The sequence below is a fragment of the Mastigoproctus giganteus genome, chromosome 6 (assembly GCF_048544385.1).
Source record: "Mastigoproctus giganteus isolate SK-2022 chromosome 6, ASM4854438v1, whole genome shotgun sequence".
Lineage (NCBI taxonomy): Eukaryota > Metazoa > Arthropoda > Arachnida > Uropygi > Thelyphonidae > Mastigoproctus > Mastigoproctus giganteus.
In genome coordinates, this window is record NC_143580.1 from 53,791,093 (window position 1) to 53,817,023 (window position 25,931).

Below are 25,931 nucleotides of genomic sequence, written 5' to 3' on the forward strand. Positions count from 1 at the left end.
GTTTCTCTAGTGATGAACCATCTCGGCTCTTCATTTGGTTCATCTTGGGCTTCGTCACCATTTTCTTCTTTCACTATCGCTACCTGCAAATCAATAAGTTCTTCGTTGGATAATTCCTTCTCTTCTTCCTCTATTAACTCCTTCACGTCTTTGGCATCAACCTCCAACTGAAGTAACTCTGCAACCTTTACAATTTTATCTGTAACCTCTTCATATGAATCGTCGTTTTCAAATCCTTCGAAGCCTTTTACGTGCCGTGGGCATATTTACTTCCATGCGCCATTTAAACAACGTTCAGTAATTTCCGCCAAGGCCTTATTAATGTTTAAGATGGCATGGTAAATATTGTAAGATTTCCAAAAGTCTCTTAACGTAACATTTTTCTCATCGTCTACTGCACACAATGCACTGAGAAAATGTTGTGCGTAAATAGTATGCTTTTAAATTCGAAATAACACCCTGATCCATAAGTTGGATGAGTGAAGTCGAGTTTAGCGGTAGAAATATGACTCTCACGTTCGAACTGAAATCATTTAGATGCGTAGGATGTCCAGAAGCATTATCTAATAGAAGCAAAATCTTGAAAGGAACGTTGTTGTCTTTACAGTATTTTCAACCTCGAGAATAAAGCAGCATTTAAACCAATCCTCAAAGAGAGATATTGTTATCCATGCTCTCTGGTTCGCTCGGATATGCACGGACAGGGTGGTTTTATTGATGCCTATAAATGCACGAGGATTTCCAGAATGGTACACAAGCAGTGGTTTTAATCTGTAATCTCCCGCTCGCTGTCCCCAAGCAGGAGCGTGGCCCTATCTTTTGAAGCCTTGGACTGTGTTTGTCTTTTTCTCTTTGGCAATGTATATTCGATCCGGCATTTTTTTCCAATACAAAGCAGTCTCGTCACCGTTAAAAATTTGCTGCGTTCAATAGACGCCTTCATCAATAATTTTTTCCAACACATCACAAAATTTTTCTGCAGTTGCAGAATCGGCACTGGCGACTTCACCGCATATTTTAACGTTGTAGAAACCAGCGCGATGCTGAAATCTGTTGCTTGTCACGAACTTAAATACTGTACTTGTTGTTTTTGTTTGAATGGTCATTAGACACACTCGGGGGCACTCTCTTCTGAATCTGATTTTCCATACATATTATTGACAGCTGTTCCATCTTCCATATAGCACCTGAACGCTGTTTTGTGATCACTGTTGATCTTAATTTTATAAGTTGATCCTTTAACATGTTCTTTTATACTCACACTGTCCTTTAAAATAGTATTCACTGTTGAAGAAGCGAGATCTAATTCCTTGCAATAGATAACAAACTTTGTCCTGCTTTTTATTTCTTAATCAATTTTGGTTTCGTTTCCTGGCACTACTACCACTTGCACTTTTCGTTGCTTTCCTTTCATCATTCTAATACGTAAATAGGAATGAGGAGAAAAGTCTGAAAATTTGTTTTTTATATTATTGAAGATTTCAGTTTCATCATTATTGAAGATTTCATTTCATCATAATAGTGTAAAAACCCACACAATTGCGGTTATCGGTGTTATCGAAAAATGCAATAAGATCGAGTTTACTACCCGTTTATAATTAGATTTGCGAACAGAAAAGCCCAATAAACCGGAAAGTGCAAATTGTTTTCATTGTTTTATGGTCGTGACTTTTGAAAAATATCACAAAGACGTTCACAATTGATTCTTATAACAGGAACATATGATAAGGTTGAAAGAGTAGTGCAATTTCCATTATAAATATGGCCTTTTAGAGAGATAAATAGCTTAGTAATATAGCGAAATTTTCAACTTCCAAGGACTTGGAACGAATTACAAAAAACAAACAAAAAAAAAAAAACCCCAATTGGGTTCACTTTACGATATTTTCAAGATACCTCCATTTATTCCTACAGGATGCAAAATATGTTTCCACGATTTTTTTATAAGTTTCAACAGGCCGGCAAAAACTTACGTAAAATCAAATTTCTGTAATTCGAGTATTACGTAAATCGGGGAGTCCCTGTATATTATGTGGTCGGCAATGATGAGGACAAGATAGGTCTCTATCATCAACGCTCTTTCACACGCTATTGTAGTAAGGATTTAAAAGTATCTGCAACTACGGCCCATTGCTCCGTGTATATTGTTTGTACACTGAATGGACAGAAATCATGGACACCTACCTAGTAACGGGTAGACCCATCTTTCTTCTGGATAAGAGCAGTCATACGGCGAGGTATTGAACCAATAGTTCACGAAAGCGTTTCACAGATATTTTCATCCATGCTTGCTGACCGCTGTCCATAATTCCGTTCCGTCGCATTCCCGGGGGCAGGATCCAAAGCTGGAATGGACCTATTATTATTATTATTATTATTATTATTATTATTATTATTATTATTATTAGCCATATGGTACAAGGAAGCATGAGGTTTATGCTGCACCAGCCAAAAAAAAAAAAAAAAAAAAAATTCCCTAGTTACCCCCTGTGTGTGTGTGTGTGTGTGTGTGTGTGTGTGTGTGTGTGTGTGTGTGTGTGTGTGTGTGTGTGTGTGTGTGTGTGTGTGTGTGTGTGTGTGTGTGTGTGTGAGAGAGAGAGAGAGAGAGAGAGAGAGAGAGAGAGAGAGAGAGAGAGAGAAGTAGAAGGCATCACCAAGAAAGAGAAGAATGATGATATCCAGCTCAGGGCCCTGGGTTTGCCAAGCCCCTGCTCAAGGTTCATGTCTGATGAACGGGAGCCCATTCCATGGTGGTAAAATCTGCTGAATGTTCTTCGAACCATGTTCTAGTCACCACAGCACTGTGGGGGAGCATTGCTGGAAGGGTCCCTTTGGGTGCACGATGACCATGATGAGATGCAGATGGTCTGCAAGGATGGACACGTAACCTGTACTGTTCAGAGATGCGTCTCGACGTACCAGAGGTCCCAACGTGTGCCAGTTGAACACGCCCCAGACCATTACCGACCGTCCACCTGCCCGAACAGTTCCTCGTTGACATGACAGGCGCATAGTTTCTTGCGGTTTCTGCCAGATATGCACCTCAATGGATGATATCGAGCATTACACCAAACCGAGAAGCAACTCCAGCAACAAATCCGTCACCGAAGGATCCAGCAATGATATCAAGATGCAGTTTGGTGTAAATAAATGTAAGGTCCATGGATTGAATCAGCGGAAATTAGTCGGCCGAAACTACCAGCTGCAGGATAGTAAAGAGATCGAAGCCATGACAAGGAGAGAGACTTACGATTACCTGAGGATGATGCAGGCTCAGCCGTTAGAGCACAAGGAAATCAAGACCTGCCTGACCAAAAAATGCCACCAGAGAGACTCAGAAATCTGCTCGAAGCAAGGCTGAATGGAAGGAACACAGTTAAAGCCATAAACACCTATGCAGTCCCAGTAATAACATAACATTCTTCGGGATCATAAATTGGACTAATACGGAGATTTCATAGAGAAACAGGAGACAGCGATAGCTAACCTGAAGGATTACTTCCAGAAAAACACAGCAACACTCTATAGGCCATAAGGAAGATAGACAAGTGGCATTCCTCCACTCAAACTAAGCCAAGAGTCTCCTTCCGCCCAGAACGGAACAAACGAAGCTAGAAAGGTGAACAAAGAATACATTTCATGGAAGACACTACAATGACCTCCATCAGGATCACAGATAAAATGCTTCCAATGCATGGCTTACGAGCGGGACGCTCTTCCCCGAGACTGAAGGATTCATGCTCTCCATCCAAGACCAGGTAATCTACACCAGAAACTATAGAAAATACCTCTCCAAGGGTCCCGGAGTGTCGGATGATGCATGTCGACGATTCGTCCTGACTTCAGAAACGATCCCTCATATCACAGCAGGATGCAAAGTGATCACCCAGACTGAGTACACTCGTAAGCATGGACAAGTAGCCAGGGTAATACCAAAGAAAGTGTACCGTATTACAAATACGAACCTCTGGCAGTATTAGAAACCCCAACTCCCAAGCTGTATTGGGACCGTGCCATAACTACAGACAAAGATAATCAATCCCACACAAGACTGGACATAACCCTTGTTGACAAGAAGGAAAAAGCTACCTATCTAATCGACATAGCTGTGTCCAACACTGGCAACCTCCAGAAAACTCATTTAAGAGGAAAAGATCAGGAAGTACACGAACCTAAGACAGGAGATTATTATTTATTATTATTATTATTAGCCATATGGTGCAAGGAAACCGAAAAAAATTTCTGAATTATCCAGAGAGAAGTAGCAGGGAATCACCAAGAAAGAGAAGAATGATGACATCCAGCTCAGGGCCATGGGTATGCCAAGATCATACTCACCAGATGTGAGCTCCTGGGGTGGCATATGCAACAAGTAAGGACATCCTAATCATCGTGTCAACCACCGGAATGGTGCCAAAGATCTTACATTGCAGTCTAGCAGCAATAGCTCTTCCACAGAACAACTACAAAAAACTAAAAAAACAGACTATTATATTTAGGCCTCTCGAATAATGAAATTCATCTGCCGTGCTGTGTGTCTTATGTTTGTTAATTGCGTGTGTCCTATGGTCTATTTGTCTGAGAGAACATTTACAAAAAACTAAAAAACAAAACTATTATATTTAGGCCACCCGAATAATTAAATTCATCTGCAGTGCTGTGTGTCTTATGTCTGTTATTTGAGTGTGTTCTATGGTCGATTTGTCTATTTGCTGGACGAAGAAGCCCAGTTTCTGGAGATGATCACAGAAGATGACCTCACCTGTGATCCTCTCCGATTCGGTAGTGCGTTGTTTGAGGCTGCTATGTTGCTCCTGTCCAAAAGAGTAATGGAAAATCTCAATCCATGTAAATTATATAAGGGACAGTCTCACAAAAATTTGGTCTCTTTATGTCGTCGCTTCTATGACATTCTACAGATAAATTACAAAGCAGATTCTGCCTACTCTCACTGCACTCTCCACAATGATTTAACACGTTAAAAGTCAATGCAACTAAGGTTATGAGAATACAGTATATAGAGTTTAATAATTGCTCATCATCTGTGGTCGAATTGTCTGCGCGCGAGGCACAGTGGTATTGTCACCGCCCTCCCCACACCGAGTGGAAAAGGCCCGGATTCGAATCTTGTCGATGACGCGAGGAACTTTAATGGGCTTTTTTTCACTCCGTGGATGAGTTAGTCGGTCTCAGGAGTAGATAACAAGGTTCCCCCGGAAACTCGGGTTTTTCTTCCAGAAAAACAAGTAATAATTCGACCATAGAATACACGCAATTTGCTGACATAATACACAATGCACGGCAGATGAATTTAATTATCTGGGTGGCTTAAAAATAATAGTTTGGGGGAGGGGGTTTGTAGTCGAATTGTCTGCGCGGTAGCACAGTGGTATTGTCATCGTTCTCCCCACACCGAGTAGAAAAGTCTCACCTGTGATCCTCTCCGATTCGATAGTACAGTACATTGTTTGAGGCTGCTATGCTGCTCCTGTCCAAAAGAGTAAAGGAAAATTGCCACCGTTCTCCCCACACCGAGTAAAAAAGGTCCGGGTTCGAATGCCATCGATGATGCGAGGAACTTTAATGGGCTTTTTTCACTTCGTGGCTTGGTTAGTCGGTCTCAGGCGTAGATAGCAAGGTTTTTCCCCCCATAAACTGGGGTTTTTTGGCAGCAAAACAGACAAATCGACCAGAGGACACACACAATATACAGACATAATACATATACGGGTATATGTAAGAAATTACAAGTGGCCCTAATATAATAATTTGAATTTTTGTGGTCAAATTGCCTGTTTGCTGAAAAAAAAAAAAAAAAACCCTGAGTTTTCGGGAGAAAAAACTACATAAACTCTCTCTTGATACCAACCAACACAACTACTTTGTGCAAAAAAAAGTCCAAAATATTCCTCTCTTCATTGACAGGTTTCAAATGCAGGCATTTTCCACCCGTGTGTGTTGGATGGTGATTATATTCATTAGGTGGTAGATGACTTTCATCAACCGGTGAAATATCACCACTTTGCTTATTGGAGGCTTGAAGTGGTGAAACCCATGTTTAGTCTCTAGAGCAAAGTTTCCGGCATCCCCCTCCCCCCATACTTCTCCTTCAACCCATGCACGGTACTAAGTACTATAGGTTTTGATACCTTTCGTGTTTGGGGTTTTCATAAAAAAAAAAAAAAAAAAAAAATCTATAGACCACCTTCCAGGGCATTATTGGAACATTGATTCTTCAAATAATTATTGCGGGTTTTCGCTCTTCAACGTTAGGGGTCTCTACGGTTTTACGTGTATGCTAAATGTAGTCAAATGTTCGTCGTGTGTAAGCAGACTTCAAATTCACGATGTCATTGTAGTGCTTGTAGTATAAAGGACATATAGAATTGATTGTGTGTTATATATATATTTCTTTTCTGTTATTTAAGTATAATTATTTACAGTGGTGGTAGATCTTCATAATAGCTATGAATATAACATCAGCAGGTGAGAGATCCATGATGTAATATATGTTTTTCAGTTTTGATCAGAACAGACAAGTTGAAATATCTGCAAAACTTGATTTAACTAGTGTCAAGATGCGGAAAGAGCATCGATTCTAAAATGTAACTTTGTTTTTTACTTTATGATTGTCACTATACGTGGTACCCTACGTATTCTGTACAAGACTTATAACCGGTGCTTTTTCAAGCGTCAGGACTGCACTGATACCAAGGGTTCCAGTGCATGGTTGCTGTCGGAACCTTTTACTCCCCCCCCCCTTCTTTTTATTAACAAGTTTAGACATTCCTTTGGTGTCGAAACTGGGGTGCTTTATATAGAAGCATACCGCACACCTTTTTTGCGTGACTCATTCAAAAATACCTATTGATGAGTTTTACTTTAAACTTCAAAGACTTAAGTTCTGCACTCATTCGTTTGCTGCTATTCCTTTTCAATCAGTGATGGACACTGCTCTCAGGTTGAAATAGGCTTTCCAAAAATTTTTGACCATTCTTTTTTTAAATCCCTCATACTGATTTGTAAACACTTGCAGTATGTATATATCATTATTACACAACCATATCCCTAATTATATTTACATTATTATTCTTTTTGTTATCCAGCTTAGACTTAGTTGAATTTTTGAAGGCCATAGAGAACCTATTTAATGTTCCTGTAGATAATCACGAATCTTGTGTACTGTAAGGTTAGCTTTTATGAATGGCAATAGCAGTATCAATAATCCTTTTCAATTTAGAAATATGTTGGATAGGTTCATCACTCTAAACATGTTATCAGCAGCATGCCATTTTTATTCATCATAATAATTTATTGAAGGAAATTGAGAATTTCTTGCAAATGATGTGGTGATACTACAGAGACAATAGTATAACAGAGGTGACTTAATTAGTTCCAGACAAGTGATGTATACTAGCCTATTATGAAATTATATGAATTAGAATTTTTTTTCTAAAACTGGTTAAAAGGTTTGATTGTTGTCTATAAATTTGCAGTTGATATAGGTTGTTTTTGTAAGAGCAGTCATTGATGTATTAGTTGGTATGATATTCTTACAGTAAAAGTTTAAAATATAATTTATATTAAATCTTTTTTTTTTTAAATAAAATATTCAAATGATAGCACCATTATGAATAAATTAGTTTTATCCACATGCAGTTCAGTGACTAATATTTAACCCTTTCACGAGTGGGTTTCTGAAATGTATGCATGTGATTTGGAGTGAATTTTTTTAAGGAATTTGTAAATTTTTCAAAATTGGAAAACCATCTACATAAATGTTTTTAAATATTAGCTTTTTCCTCTTTTGACTTTATAGTTGAACATTAGAGGAATATTGTAAAAAAAAAATTGAGAAAAAATAAACTTGTTTATATATATGTTTATATATACACGTTTATATATATGTTTATATATACACGTTTATATATATGTTTATATATACACGTTTATATATATGTTTATATATACACGTTTATATATATGTTTATATATACACGTTTATATATATGTTTATATATACACGTTTATATATATGTTTATATATACACGTTTATATATATGTTTATATATACATGTTTATATATATGTTTATATATACACGTTTATATATATGTTTATATATACACGTTTATATATATGTTTATATATACACGTTTATATATATGTTTATATATACACGTTTATATATACACGTTTATATATATGTTTATATATACACGTTTATATATATGTTTATATATACACGTTTATATATATGTTTATATATACACGTTTATATATACACGTTTATATATATGTTTATATATACACGTTTATATATACACGTTTATATATATGTTTATATATACACGTTTATATATACACGTTTATATATATGTTTATATATACACGTTTATATATACACGTTTATATATATGTTTATATATACACGTTTATATATATGTTTATATATACACGTTTATATATATGTTTATATATACACGTTTATATATATGTTTATATATACACGTTTATATATACACGTTTATATATATGTTTATATATACACGTTTATATATACACGTTTATATATATGTTTATATATATGTTTATATATACACGTTTATATATATGTTTATATATACACGTTTATATATATGTTTATATATACACGTTTATATATATGTTTATATATACACGTTTATATATATGTTTATATATACACGTTTATATATATGTTTATATATACACGTTTATATATATGTTTATATATACACGTTTATATATACACGTTTATATATACACGTTTATATATACACGTTTATATATATGTTTATATATACACGTTTATATATATGTTTATATATACACGTTTATATATACATGTTTATATATACACGTTTATATATATGTTTATATATACACGTTTATATATACATGTTTATATATACACGTTTATATATACACGTTTATATACACGTTTATATATACACGTTTATATACACGTTTATATATACACGTTTATATACACGTTTATATATACACGTTTATATATACACGTTTATATATACACTATACACGTTTATATATATGTTTATATATACACGTTTATATATATGTTTATATATACATGTTTATATATACAGGGTGTTTCAGTTAAACATTTCAGAACTTCTAAGAGGGGTAGGGTACATCCTGACAACTCGAAATCATATAGCAATGTGGGGTCGGAAATGCTTTCCTGAAGCGGTATTGTACACAGAAGTCGTCGTGCGACGTCGTGCAGCACAGATTCGATTTTCGGTCAATGTATGGGCCGGTATTATGGGAGATCACCTCATCGGACCTTACCTGTTACCGTGTCATCTAACCGGACCTATCTACTTGATCTTTCTGCAGCAAGTATTGCCACAACTTTTGAGAGATGAACAGATTTCTGCATCGACGCAACAGACAATGTGGTTCCAACACGATGGAGCCCCTGCCCATTATAGCGGAGATGTTCGTAACTACCTGGATGTCACATTTGGTCAACAGTGGATCGGACGTGGTGGTCCCGTGCGTTGGCCTGCTCGGTCACCCGACCTATCATGTCTTGATTTTTATTTCTGGGGTCATATGAAATCGCTAGTTTATGACACCCCTGTTGACAATGCTGAGGAGCTGGTTGCAAGAATCGCAGTAGCTGCCGAAGAAATTCGAAATTCGCCTGGAGTATTCCAGAATGTTCGGATGTCCATGCGTCGGAGATGTGAGGCGCGTGCATTGTAGCCCGTGGAAGAAACTTCGAACACTTACTTTAATCCATGTACCTTTTGCTTCTTTTCATGTATTATTAAAACAATTTCTCACTTATGGTCTCTTTTCTTTATGGTGCTTCTGTGTACAACACCGCTTCAGGAAAGCATTTCCGACCCCACATTGCTATATGATTTCGAGTTGTCAGGATGTACCCTACCCCTCTTAGAAGTTCTGAAACGTTTAACTGAAACACCCTGTATATGTTTATATATACACGTTTATATATACACACATTTATATACACGTTTATATATACACACATTTATATACACGTTTATATATACACATTTATATACACGTTTATATATACACATTTATATACACGTTTATATATACACATTTATATATATTTAATCTATTATGAAATAATGGGTGCCTCCATAGCCAGGTAGGCAGGAGCAGCAGTGCGTAGCGCACACGCTTCTTGATTAGACCGGGGTTCGAGCCCATGCCCACCAAATATGGAGGATGTGGAAAGGTCAGGGAATGACCACCGCATATCCCCGGAGCAATATGGCCTTAGTTGCTAATGCTCCTAAAAACCAAATAACAACAACAACGATGAAATAATGGAATGATAGTAAAAGGCTGACTAGTGGTAAAATGTATATCAGATCAGATTAATGCCATTAATTATAGATTTAGGTGCTCAAAATTAGTGTATAGACCCAAAAGAGCAGATGTATGATAAAACTTTAGCATGAAAGTACAAAGTGGGTCATTAGGCAAAAAGAACCTATAAAGACTAAGATAGCCTGTGGTGGTTTACTTTGTTATACCCTAGAAATAAGCATATAATTAGCTATAAAATAAAATAAGGATTATGAGGCTAATTATTGATAATGGGTTACCTTGAATGGTACGTTTTCGAGGGCTAGCACCATTCAATATATTTAATCAATAATTAGCAAGGCAATCTGTTTGTCATCTGCCTGTTTAATTAGATCCAAATTATAAACATTATGGCAATATATACTTAAATTTAAATTTAACAGCAAACAGGCAAGATGATAGCTAGCCTGACAAATAGCTTTGAAACAAATACAGTAGAGCGTCAGTTATACAGAATAATTGATGTCAGATCTCTTCCAGATAGCCAAATTTTTCGGATAATCGAATGTAAATAAATTTAATCTTACCTTATGTTCATTAAATTAAATAATTAAGATTAATTAAATAAAATAAATCATAAACCAATCTTGGAAAACAGAAACATCCATCCAGACATTTTTATGATTTTTATACAAAGCAGGAAAATTAGAAAGATTTTTAAATGCTCTCGGTTTTTTTGACTGTGCTCGGTAACGAGCACAGACAATCTGTGTGTCCTAGTACCATTTGCACACATAGCAATTGTAGCCTGCTCTTTCTCATCTTAAAACTTGGTGTAGGCATTTTTACTTTAATGGCTGGGGTTTTTCTCGGTAATGCTTTCCATAATAAGCCCGTCTCACCAACATTATAAACGTTTTCAGTGTTGTAATTTGCTATAACTGAAGCAAACTTACTTTTAAAGGACACCGCTGCTGATTCGTCTGCGTAAAGTTTCTCGCCTTGAATATTTGGTTCACATATACCGTGTCTCAGCTTAAAGTTTTTCAGCCAACCTGTGCTTGCCTTAAAATCTTCATTACCTCCTAATTTTCGATTAAAATCCAATGCTCTTTCCCACAATATTGGGCCAGACACTGGTTCACCTAAACTTTGCTTCTGAAGAAACCACAAATAAAGTGCACTCTCTAAAGCGGCATTTTCAGGTCTTGGCATCTTTTTCCTTCTAGATCCTCCTTCACTGTCCATAATCGACACAAATTCTGTTATAGCATTGGAATTTTTCTTGATGTAGCAAATTGTTGAAGTCTTCACATTAAACTCTTTGGAGAGGTTTCCTAAAATTTCATCTTTTCTAATTCTATTAATAATTTTCATTTTATGTTGCAATGTTAAAACTACACGTTTTCTTTTTGTCTACATTTTACTGTAAAAAAACTGTGAAAAATAATAAATCGCACAGTTTTGGACCGATATTATTTTTACTGAATCTGGAGCTAAACTAATCTGAAATTCACTGATGGATTCCGACAAAACCCAGGTCTCTGTGATATTTTTCTAAAGCACATTTGCAAAAGTCACATAGAATTCTAGAGGTCACAACCATAAAACAATAAAAACAATTTGCAGTTTTCAATATTGAGCTTTTTGTTTGTACAATCTGTTATAAACTGGTAGTAAACTCGATCTTTCGCTTATTAGAATCAAAATTCTATTTATAAATGTGATCACTATAACCTGTGCTTACTGCACTACCATTATTAATAAAAAAAAGAAAGAAGAAAGATATATATGCCTTTCAAATTTATTCCAGATAATCATTGTTCTACCGTAATCCGTAGCCGAGTGGGCAGGAGCGGAAGTGCAGTAGCACACGCTCTTTGAGTAGACCGGGGTTCAAGCCCCTGACTGCTGAATACAGTCGATCTGCCAACCCGCACTGGACCATGGTCCATTTCCCTCAGCACTGGATTATGGTCCATTTCCCTCAGCATGAATTGTTGAGGAGGCTTCCATCCTGCAGTGGGTTGATAATGGCTGCACTTTACTTTTTTTTTACTACCATAATACAAAATAATACAGAAAATGAGTTCCAACCATAAATATCACTTGAGTTGTGGTGTTTTTTATTATATATATGTGCAAAAAAAGCTTATGCTGACATAAGGGGAAAGGGAGTTAAGAATAAGGATTATTCTTGAATTAATCTAATTAGTAATTTGCAAGGAAATTGAGGTGAAAATTTTTAAATCCATTCACTTGTTAGTGGATTTACCTGTTAACTGGTGCATGGGATGATTTTTGTACAAAACTTTTATTTTATACCTCTTTTGCATCCTGAAACCATTCCATTCACAGAATCATAACTCAAGATACCTATCAAGACTTTTCAGTAAAGATTTCCTTGAGTTTCTCTGTTAAATATTTGGACTTATGAATTTTTGTATGTCTGCCTGTGGGCTAAATTTTTTTTTTTTTGTTAGAGATCCTGTTTCCCAAGATATGATAAAAACCCCTACATGTTAATTTTGCTTATTTATGTAGGTTTATCATAACATGAAAGATTATTGTAGGGAGGACCAAAAACATCTGCTTTAATATTTCTGCTTACTCCTTGGAAGAACCTTGTGTATCTCAAGGGATGTGAGTAATGCCATGTAAATGATTAATGCACTTAATGTTAAATTGTATTTAACAGGTGAAGCAAGTTCCACTTTACTCATAGTTCCTATATTGCCATAGTTCAGTTCATTTCTGTTATTAAAGTTCATGTTCTCATTTATAATTACATAATGCTTTGAAGCTGGTTTATTTTGTTTACAAATTTCTAATCCAGATTTTAAAATAATTTTTAACCTTATATTGTTCAAAAAATTTGAATGTAAAAGGAATGTTTAAGTAATATGATCAGTAATTCTTTTGTACATTGTATTCATCACCCTGCTTATTCAATAAGAGTATATAACTTATGTTGCATGCATACTTTTGACATATTTTGAACATTTAATGTAATTTGGGAATGATGATGTGGGATGATTATCTATAGATTAATAAAACACTCTTCTACATGTGAATAGCTGAAAGTTATTTTATTAAGTGTTTGTGACCTAAATATACTAAATTTAATACAAAGGTGTTTCAGAACCCTTGCTGGACCCTGTCATCAAGTCAATACATGGGCTGATAATAGCTTCTCACTCTTTGGTGGTTATTGGCATTTGCTAGAATTGCCACTTTAATTGGAATTGAATCTGCTACATCATTAAAATTATATTAAATAGCTTTAATTTTATTAAGTCTATAAGTGCCTAACAACCAGCATTTTCATTGTTGGACTCCTTCCCATACACCAGTCTATTCATCTTGTATACTACAAATCAAAGTGCTGATGCCTCTTAAAATGACAAAAAAAAAAAAAAAGATTGATAATGTAATGCATCTTAAATGTATACAATGATTATATTAAATGCATAATATTTATTTAAAATATTTCATTTCATGCATTTTTGAAATTCTTTCCTTTAACATTCTTTTTATCTATTTAAGAGGTTGTAAACAAAATTAGAATACAGTAGAATATAAGATACATTTAGATCACAGTATCATTAAGCTATGTTTTTTAAAATGACTGTTAAACTTAGATTATGTAGTATAAACCAGTATTTCTTGGAAATTGATGATTATAGCTATAATAATCTTAAAATCTATAAACAAATCTGAACTGGATTATAAGCAATCAGTGTTGTATATCATTTTTGTATATCTAATCCTTTGTTTTCTATCTAGGTGGTATAATTTCACTTCTTGATGAAAATCAGACAGAACTTCATGTGTTTGCTCTAAAAAAACTTGATGACATTGTAGATGAATTCTGGGCAGAGATATCTGAAGCCATTCAGAAAATGTAAGCTTAATTTGTTTAGTGTGAAATTTTTTGTTTGATGTAATTTATAAAACCATAAATTAAATTTAACTTGCTAGTTATATGCTGAAAATTAAATATAGTGAGTCCTTGCTATCTGTTGATGGCATCTCATATTTTGATTTGTTGTTTCTCATATTTGTTGTCCCCAAATTAACACCATTATTATCTTATTCGTCATTGGTTCTCTTATCCATCATGTATGGTATAACTCTCAATCCTGCAGCCCCGTCAGTCTACCAGGAACACTCCTGTGAGTGATTCTCAGATTTTCTCTATGATTTTGTCTTATTTTATTTTTGTAGTAGCTCAGTATCTCTGCCTGCAAAGTGAAATGAGAAAGTTAAGGGGAAAGTCAGAGGAATAGGCCATGTTGAAGGATCATCGTATTTGAAAATGGTAGTAACATTAACAAAATGATCCTGTTTATCATCAGCAAATGCTATATTTGATACTGAATCAGCACAGTTTTCTAAGTTATCGATTTTAGGATTTTCATTTGGTGCAATATTTAGTATTGTTGAAATTGTTGGAGCAGAACACTCTTTGGGAGAATTTTCTATTTTAGTATCACCATTTAAATAAGATTTCTTACTGGGAGATTTTTATTCAGTTATAGGCTAATTAGATGCATTTTCTGATTGAAAAAAGCCAGAAAAATATTATGCAGATTTTCCAACTTCTTTTTCTCTTTCTAATTTTCTTTTATGGTTTGCAAATCCAGATAATTTTTGGGAGGCATTTTGAAGGGATATTGATAATTTTTAATATCTAACATAAAGAGAAAAAAATCATAATTGGAAACAAAGTAGAACATAATTATAGTAGTCTACTTTTTGAAGAACAACATTGTAACATAAACAAAGGCAGTAACTGTAGGTAAAAGTATTTACCTACAGCTGCAGCACCACAACCACGAAAAGATACAAAATCACTTTGCCTGTTTTGAACAATCTTTGCAGACGAACACATTCTCATGGGAAGAGTCAATAGTTTAGTATAGGTTATTAGCAATTTAGTTTATTATTCACTTCCTGAAGCGCGAGATTTCTTGATGCGCCAACATGACAACAATCCGTTTCCCTAAGACCAAGTGACAGGGCATAACAACACGATACGTTTGAATTAATAATTGATCTGAAAATAAATGAATACTTGAAATGTATCAAAAAAGATAATTGTCAGAATCGCTAGAAACCAGAATAATTATGAAGAATATGCCTCTTTAGTGATCCTACTACTATTAATATTAAGTCAGAAAATCTATTTTGTGCACCTACACACAGATTAATCAACTGTGACTGATAAACACACTTCAGTAAAATCTCGGAGGACCATGACAGGGTTACCCCAGAGGACCAAGATAGGGTAATACAAACACGTTTTATACAAAGTACTCGTTTATATGATGCATGTAGCATTCTCCCGTGAAAGGATAGGCTTTCCTATGTAAATATATTTGTTTATTACAAAATTTGGTTAATATGTATTACAAAGTTTTTTTTTTTTTTTTTTCCATCTTGAAAGAAATATATGTTGTTATTTTGTATGTTTAATACAAATCTTGGCACAGCTGTCCGATTATTGCCTCTGGCCACCCGGTTCCCTACTTCCCGGAGGATAGCACTGACTTGTTAGAAATTACTTTTGTGTAAACAAAACCAGTTTATGGTATCTACAATGTAAGCACACTCTGAAAATTATCTGTCTGAAGGATGGGTTTAAATTAACAAAAGAATGAAAACAATATTTCTGAGTTTACTTAACTCCCTCGCTCTCCAAGGGATTAAGATCAATTGCAATTATTATGTCAGTCAAAGAGTCTTTTGCTAAAGTATACTATTTTTTGTGCCATTTTATCTGAGCTGATGTCTTTTTTGGAACTTATGTCTTTAAAATAAAGGAGTTCATTATTTTTCATTATATTTTTTAACGGATGTTCTATTTTATTATTATAAAAAATAAAGATATGAAGATGGCAAACCATTTTTGGGAAAGTAAGTTATAATTAATTAATATTACATCTAGCAGAACATTCAATGCAGTTAATTTCAAAGCTGGTAAAGGAACAATTTAAAAGAAAGAAAATTGCTTTTTTCATTTCGTATAAAAATTTCCTGCTATTGCGATTAAATATTGCGATTTAAACAAACTTGAGGTATTCCAAATGTGATGCCTGCGTCAGATTTTGGGCACCTCACTTCGTGACCGCATCACTAATGATACCCTCCGCACCAGATGCCAACAGCAACCAACCATTGCCGACCAAATCCAGAAGCGAAGGCTTAGATGGTTTGGCCATGTATGTAGAATGGGCACGAACAGAATACCATCCACACTCCTTTGGAGACAACGACCCACCCAATGGAGCATCCAACGGACCGCGCCTAGGAAAACGTGGGCCAAGCAAGTGTAAAATGACTTGAAGAGCCGACGTCTCGACCTTAACCAGGCCAGGACTGACGACATGGATCGTAAAGTATGGAAGAACATCACAGAGCAAGTCCGAAACCCTGCGGCACCTACAGCAGCATACTGGTTGCATGGCCAACCGCCTCTGCCAGCTAAGGACCAAGAAGAAGAAGAAGAAGAAATATATATATATAATTGTTTTAATTACTGCTTCCTTTAATTCGTTGTTTGTTGACAATTTTAAATTTTTAATTCAAAGAGATTATACAGGTAACCCTTATATAACATGGTTATTAGGTTCCTGTAAAATGTCATGTTGTGCGAAATTGTGTTATACAGGACTAAGAAAAAGTACAAAGAGGGGGGGGGTTCCAAAGCTAACGCAATTCTTGTTAGCTTTTGTCAGCTTTATATACAAAAATACACTACGTTAACAAAACTAACACAAATACAACATTCTAGATTTCTTGTATCTTCTGCTCTCTTTAAAAAATCAGTAATCTGGGTTTGTTTGCTTTTGCTTGATAAATCTTTGTGAATTTCATCGTATGGAACTAAGCAGTTTTAAAGCTCCCTTTTGAACTTTGGGCTCCTTTCTTTTAAAAATCTGTATTCAAAAAATAAGATTCTAATTGCTCGGCTAACTTTATGCATTCCCTTATGCTTTTTAGTGTAAAATTTGGAAGTTTAGAATTTTCATTCTCGATGTCATCATCTGAATTGATTTGATTTTACCTCCAATGCCATTTGCACCAAAATTGCTACGCTGGCTTCTTTTTCTACCAGTAATTCTTGAATGTCTTCAGTAATCATATCTTTTTTTATTTTTTTAGGAGCATCGCTGACTAAGGCCATGTTACTCTGTGTATATTGTCTATTTTTTTACCCCCAAGTTTCTGGGAGAAAAACAATGGACTAACTCAGCCACGTTGTGAAAAAGACCCATAAAAATTCCTCTCTTCATCGACGGGATTCGAACTCGGGTATTTTCCAGCCGGTGTGGGGAGGAGGAGGAGGACGATTCTATTAACTGTGCTACCCACGAGGGTTTCAGTAGTCATATCATCAAAACCTTCCCTCCTACTGATGTAGCAAGTTCTACTATTGTACCGTTTCTGTTTTCTGCCTGTTCGATCATATTTCCTAAATGAACTGACTCTGACCATACATTTTTCCACACGCATTTAATGTTGACGGTTTTACTTCTTTCGCTGATAAAGCTATAATTCTGATACAGTCCACAATTGAGAAATGTTTCCATGTCTCCATTACTTCAATAGATTCAGAATCAATTTTTTCCAAAATCCATTATCTATTTTCTGATGGAATGAGTTTTAAAGGTGGATATAATGCCTTGATCTATAGCGGCTGAATGAAAGAAGTTGTATTAAGCCCAGTACAACTGTGGCGGTAGGAACATAACTTCTATGTTTGGATTACTTAAATTTTTTGGATGGCCTGGTGTGCTATCCAATAGTAATAAAACTTTGAAATCTAGATTTTTCTACAAGTTCAATAGCACAGAACGTAACATGGGAATTTCCCAACAATATAAAATACAGGGATTTCTCAATAATTTTTTTTGACTAGCGAGTGAACAGCGAGGATTCAAAAAGAGTGGAAACATTGAAAAATTGCATCCAACATAATAGTAGGGTTTTCCCTGCACAAAAGCTCAAAAATACCCTGTTATGTGAGATTTATCAAAATTCTCTAACCAACATGGTACTTATAACACAGCTTCGCTGTGTTATAAGTACCATGTTGTGCAAGGATTGCTGCAATTTATCAATCGTCTTAGAGTGAAACCGTGTTGTAGAAGTACTGTGTTATACAGGGGGAGGGGGTTGCCTGTAGTAATATAACTTAAGAGTAATGTAACTGATAATGATATTGATTCAATATAAAAAAAATTAAATAAGCAAGTATGCTTGAATCAATTCATATTAAAGAGCGAGAAACAAAAAGCTTTCAATAAAGGAAACGTATGTCACAGCCACAATAGATAATGAAACATTACATAGGTATGATATTTAAATTTGCTGTTACAACAGAATCAAAATTTATTAAACTACTTTCAAAGATATAGATAAGTACCTATATTTACTTCAATGTGTGCACTCTTACATATCACACTTTAATTTTACACATCAACTGCTAAATTAAACTAAATTTTACAGTTTTTGGATCTCAGTTTATATAGATTCTGAAATCAATTAAAATAGTTTCCATAGAACAAATAAAATTGCATCTCTGATCTTTAGGCAATAGAGCTGCTGCTGCTGTGGAAAGCACAAATTAAGAACTAAAGGGATTAACATTCTACAATTTAGTAGTGTCCGTGACACATTTACAGCTGTCTCTCCCACTCGCTCTGGTCGCTCTGGTCAACTGATTTCTTGTGTCCATAGCCAGTGGAAAAGATTAAGGCATATTCCTAATATGGACAATATGCCATGGTCAACTTGTGTTCTACTGTAAGCACCCTATTAGAGAATTAGGAAAGAGTAATTTTCCTTTATTCCAGAAATTAATCTGTTCTTTCTCAGAAATAAGTCATCCATACTTTCAGTAAATTTCACCTGTCTCTGTTTACATGGTAGGTACAAGTGGGCCCTAGTTTGTATCAGGGCATTAAAAAAAAGAAATAACTTTAAAAAATTGAGATTACAAAGAGACCTGTGAGGCCCTCTCTATGGTGAAGCCTGAGGCTAGTGCCTCTGTGCCTGTTTATAAGTACGGCCCAGATGCGAAGCGAAACCCAATCAGCACTCCTTTATCTGCGGAATGCGGGGTTTCAGCACACATCAGCCCAAATATATTCGCAGAAGAGGCCATCTTGACTGAACATGCTTCATCTTTCCTCAGAAACAAAGGTGAACTTTTCTTCTAATCTAATATATCGACGGAAGTTCGATATTGTGCAATTGAAACAAAAAAAACATAAAAATGTTGAGGCAATAATTGCAACCCTTCCAAGGAATATCATGGAATATTTCAGATGCAGTAACATTACTTTATGGCTGCAGATTGTGTTAGGCTTGGTTTTTGTAGAAAAAAAAATATATTTCCTTTGCTCTTCAGCTTCTGGCATCCCTGTAAGAATGTCAACCCGGGCAGCTGCCCTGTTAGCCCGTGCCTTAATCTGGCTCTGCCAGGATATCATGGCTTTATTGATCTTCAACATGGCTCTTCTTTTGCTTACAAAATAAGGCAAATAAGCAGTTATCCTTCTGCATATGCTAACTGTTATGCTAACATAATGTCAGAATTTTCATTTAATTAGAGATTATCATTGTACGACAATGTAAAATATTAAGCTCTTTGACTGCACTCAACTGGTAAGGCCCATGGGGAGCACAGTGGTTGCAATTGTTGTTCTTCTACACCAGATGGCCTTGGTTTGAATGCTTCAAAGTGGGATTTATGGTTGCAGCTATTCATAAACAATAATTATGTTTTGGTGAATTTACATGAAAGAAAACTGGAAGTGTAAAATGCTGGAAGTGTAAAATAAAAAGAGCAATTTTCTTCATGCTTGGAAAACGATACTTCATTGCATCAGTTGCAAGAATAATAATAGTTTAGTGTTATGAAAATGATAATTTCTCTGCTGAGCTTACATTTAAATTTAACCTAATTTGGAGCAGCCATATTTAAAATGATAATTTAGAATATCAACAAACTGACCATGCATTTTTCAGACTTTCTTCTTGTGGCAAAAATAAGTTTCTAATAAATATTACTTGCTTAGCTTCATCTTTGGCTCTTGCATCTCATTGGTCTTTCTCTCTCTCTCTTGGTGACTAAAGAAAGAATGCTCAGTCATTTTGTTATAGAAATAAAAAAAAAAAAGCTATAAAAAACAATTTTTTTTTATAGCTTAGAGTTTGCATCATTCTGATGATGCAAAGTTGTAGTTTATTCTTGAAATATAAATACATCGAATTTATTTGTATGTAATATCATGTCTATTGTATTGATTAAATTTAGTTACTGAAAAATTATATTAAAGAAACTGGTAATATGGTGTGTAAATAATAATAAAACACGCCTGCGTGTTTTATTATTATAAAAAAAAAATGGTGTGTAAAATAGTTGTAATGGAATCAGAGTGTGTCTGGTTGGGGTAAGATGGTATATGAAGGGTTATGTTATATGCATACTAAAACTAATTACCTGATCAGATGTCAATATTAAAATATCATTAGTTGGAACCAAAAATATCTGGAATTTTGTTTAAGATTGAAGATTGACATCAGAAAATTTGACATGAGCCTTGTTCATTTGTTTTAGACTTGAGAGATTGAGAATTATGGATTAGCTCAAAGTGACATCTAATTGTAATGGAAAATTAATATATAGTTGTCTAAGGATTAATAGATGTAATATTTTCATTTGGAAACTGACTAAGGAAAGTGCCACTACAAGTAGTTACAAAGAATGTGTTAGATATATAAAGAATATGAAAAGGCAGACTTTTATTTATACACCAATGCTAGGGGTATAGAGAACACATTTAAGTATTAGTTTAATTAAATGCTGATGTAATAAGATTATCAGAAACATTGTCATCCAGACATAAGTGATACAGAACTTGAATATGATGTGTAGAGGGAAGGCATATATCACTGAAAAGAACGGCAAGTTATGCTTTTAATCATAAAGCACTATAGATTCAGGGCTATGCAGAAGTGAGGGTACATTGGATGCAAAGTACTGTTGCTCTGACACAGACAAGAGGCCTAAAACATTTCTTAAATGGGTAAAACTCTGTTTCAATGAAGAGGTGGCACTTCCCTTCCCAAACCAACTATGCATTAAGACTCCAGGATGTTATTGCATAGGGTTGCCTAAATTCAAGAGAAAACACAGGAGGTATTAAGATAATGTCTTATTGAGAAAATAAAAATGAGACTGGGAGTGTGTTATAGGTAAAATGATTGTGATGTCCATCTGATGTGTTCTTATTGAGGATGTTAATTTTCCAGACATAAACTGGAATTTGTGGGTAGGCTGCTCTCCCATCCCAGTATAATCTAATTTGATTGGATGGTTACTTCTTATATTGATGTGTTAGGGATGTCATGAGAGAAAATATATTTGACTGATATTAAGAATTTAAGTAAAGGAGCCATTATCAGGAAGTTATCACATTGTATTTATATGATAAATAATCATTGCCAAAGGTAAAGAGGTGGTTTTTAATATTTTTAAGGGAAATTTATGATGATTGTGAGCATCATAAATTACCTCTTGCAAAAATTACTTTGAGTTTTGCTCAATGGAAACAATTGGTAAATCTAAAAAAGTACAAATAATAAATGGCAAATTCTTAAGGATATCACAGAAGCCACAGGATTTTCCCATTTACCATCACCCTCTGTCAGCCTTTTGAGTGTGTCAGCTCAATCTCCAGAGAGGACACTTGAGGGCTCTTCAGACTCTGAATAAGCTTTAGTAACCAAGAGATATCACCATGTGATACTTTTTTTTTTTTTTTTTAAAAGAGTTATTGATCAAGGCATAAAACAAAATGGGTGATTAAAGAACTGATAAATCTAGTAAACAAAAAGAAAGTTGCGTAGGATGATTATTCAGAGATATTGAACACTATGACGGGTGTTAACTAATTTGTAATAAGGTTACTCAGGAAATTAGATACATTGAAGCATTCTATATTAAAAGACTGGCAGTTGAGAGCTAAGAATAATAGCAAAGATTTATTCACATTTTTGAAAACAAAGAGGAAGCGTCTTAACCATATTTGCCTACTACAGGATAACTCTAGCATCACTGACAGCTCTAAACAGATAGACCATGAGCTAAATACATTTTTTTGCGTCAATACAGTAGAATCTCATTAATACAAAGTTCAGGGGACCTAAATTTTCACGTTTTTTTATAATGAGGTTTGAAAAAAAAAATGTTAAAACTTTGCCATTTCTGCCTTACATTTATCTAACTTTAACTTAACTCTTGTCTAATAATAACAAGAACAGTACACAAGGTGTGGCTATTAAATAACAAGACTGTTGCAATAAAATAATACAATGAAATATTTTGTGCCGTACAAGTTATTCCCTTCAAAATAATTGCCTTGGGCTTGCACACTGTTCCATATGTTTCTTCCAAGCAAAACATTTCTGGAAGTCTTCTGTAAGCCCGTTTAACACTTTGGTAATTTTTTCTGAATGTCTTCAATGGACTGAAAATGGGTTCCCTTTAGTACACTTTTTTTGTTTAGGGAAGAGAAAAAAAATCGTGAGAGGCTAGGTCTGGTGAGTAGGCTACATATGTTAACACACAGGGATTTGTTTTTTTGGCCATAAACTGGCAAACAGAGAGCATTGTATTCTGGAGCATCGTATTGATGGAGTATCCAACCATTTTCCCACAATTTCAGGTCTCTTCCTTTGAATTTTTTCATGCAGCTTTGTCAGAACTTAAATGTAGTATGTTTGGTTGAAAATTTGATTTGGTGGGATATATTCATCTATAATAATTCCTTTAATATTGAAGAAAACGAAGCATGGTTTTAATTTTTGATTTTTACATTCTTGCTTTGTTTTGTCAGAGGGATTGTTTTGTCTTCCATTACATTGACTTTATTTTAGTTTCTGGGTCATACTGAAACAAAACCAACTTTTGCAAGTAATTACAGTATCCAGAAAATCTGGATCTTCAGTTTTTTTTCAAAAAATCTTCATAAACTTTGAGTCTTCTCATTCCCTGATCTTCATTCAAAAGTTTCGGCACTACCTTGGCACACACTTTTCTCACGTTAAAATTTGTCTAACTTTCTATGTTCATATTGAGTTCTGAAGCAACCATTCTAATGCTTAAACAGTGGTCACTTTTGATCAGTGTCCTTACATGGCCCACAATTTCATTAGTTTTCATGGATACTGGATGGCCTGGTTGTTTGTCTTCCACATTCTCTATTCCTTCTGAAATTATTTTTTGCCATTCAAACATGCAAGCTCTTGACATAGTTTCTTCCCCGTAAATTTGGTGTAGCAATGCAATATTTTCGTTTGATGTTTTCTTTAGATTTGTTAAAAATTTGAGGTGGATTCGTCATTTGATTCTTTTTTTCAGACTTAAAACCACAAAAAGTGTGGTTTAAACCACACTTTAAACCACAAAAGCACAAGGTAATGAAAACTTGTCTCAGTACAAAGCAAATGAGCATGTTGGATTGTGACTCAGCAGACAACTAGGGAAAGGTTCAAGGTCAACTGCTGTGCCTTTGTTTCAGAGGTGGTGCTTGGTGTGTAGTCCTGTGTGCACAGTCTTGTTCTTTAATAGCCACTCCTTCTATTTTGTTTGAATTTTCTTTTATTTATAAAAGACATCATGAGAATGCAGTATATTATAATTAGCATCATAAGCTAAAAAAAAGCAGAATCAGTGTTAATATCATTAATAAGCAGAATTACGTAAGCCAAAAAAAAAAAAAAGAAGCAGAATCACAGTGTTGAAGGAAACATACAACCAATAATTATTTAATAAATTAATCTAATTTAAAGAATTTAATTTTTAAATTAATTAATAAATAAATTTATTAAAATAATTGATAAATTAATTATCAAATGCAACAGTTGTTTTATTTGATAATTAATTTCACTGTCATCAACAAAAATTTTGCATCATTTGCATCAAAAACATCATTTTTCTTGGTGCCAATGTTGCTGTAATAGCAACATCATCCACCTTAAATTCTCCAGAAAAATCCATATACTCCCCAAAGTCTCCCATTCCTCAGTGTTGCCATCATGTTTGTTTACTGCACCATGTTTTTTGGTGATATTCTTTGTGAAGTAGTTGATAATTATGCTTGGTGCAGTACCATCCTGAGCAATAATAACATTATGAATAGCATCCAAGACATTACACTTTGGCTGCAAATTGTTCTCTTTGATGTTTCAGATTAAGCAACTTATCATTATCCCTCTTTCAAAGCCTACAGAGCCAGCAAGGCATTATCACCTCAGCAGAGGTTATAAATAAAGTGATTGTAACTAAAGAAATAACAATGTAACTAAAGAAATAACAATGAAAGAATAACTATGAAACTGATACTATTCAGTTCTGAATAGTATCAGTTCCATAGCACTTATCCCATTGCACCAAAAGGCAATGTAAAGCATCAAATTTGTACTGATTTTACCCTATGAAAACACATAAACAAAGAATAGTTATCATCATGTTTTATTTTGCATTGGACAATAATGAAAAATTATGCATAAGATTGTATTTGTACTTGTGATGTTTATTTGAATTTATGAAATCTTTATTACCTATGTACACTGAGTGGACAGAAATCATGGGATACCTACCTAGTAACAGGTAGGCCCACCTTTCACCCAGATAAAGGCATTCACATAGTAAGGCATTGAGTCCACTAGTTTACGAAAGCGTTCCACAGGTATTTACATCCATATTTCCTGCACCGCTGTCCATAATTCCATTGCATTCCTGGGTGGAGGATCCAAAGCTTGAACAGACCTTTCCACAGCATCCTAAAGATGCTCCACAGGGTTCATATCCGGTGAATGGGGAGGCCATTCCATGGTGGCAAAATCTGTGGAATGCTCTTCGAACCATGTTCTAGTCACCATGGCTCTGTGGGGATGTGCATTGGTCTGCTGGAAGAGTCCATGTTCATTGCCCTGTGGGTGCATGATGACCATGAAGGATGCAGATGGTCTACAAGGATGGACACGTAACTTGGACAATTCAGAGATGCGTCTAGACATACCAGAGGTCCCAACATGTGCCAGTTGATCACACTCCAGACCATTGCCGACCGTCCACCTGCCCGAACGGTTTCTTATTGGCATAACGGGTGCATAGCTTCTTGCGGTTTCTTCCAGATATGCATCCTCCCATCCACTCGAAATAACTGGAAACTGGACCCATCATTACCAGGAAACCCATCTCAAAATCAGCCAAGGTCCAGTGCCGATGTTGTTTCGCCCAGTCGAAGTGTAGAATCCTGTGTTGTGGTGTTAGCAATGGGACTCTGGTGGGTCGGCTGCTCCCATAACCTATTGTGGCTAAGGATCGCCTGATGGTCTTGGTGGAGATATTTCTGGCACCTCCCTTGTTGAAGTCTGCGGTGATTTGTGCCACTGTCGCTCTCCAGTTGGCTGAAACAATGCAAGACAGATGTTGACGGCCACATTCATCCACCACCTTTCTCCGCCCACAGCACTGTCCACGATGAGATGTTATTCCAGAAATGGCATATTCCCGA

The 25,931-nt window shown here is 35.0% G+C and overlaps 1 protein-coding gene across 1 annotated transcript in view; it reads left to right on the forward strand.

Moving 5' to 3' along the window:
* The first annotated feature begins 6,315 nt into the window (after positions 1–6,315).
* Rpn2 (Regulatory particle non-ATPase 2) overlaps positions 6,316–25,931 on the forward strand; it is a 459,562-nt gene continuing 439,946 nt past the window's right edge. The window contains exons 1-2 of the mRNA XM_090375965.1: positions 6,316–6,486; positions 14,122–14,239. Coding sequence (XP_090232091.1) covers positions 6,468–6,486; positions 14,122–14,239 — 137 coding nt within the window. The 5' untranslated portion in view covers positions 6,316–6,467. The remainder of the gene's footprint in view (positions 6,487–14,121; positions 14,240–25,931) is intronic.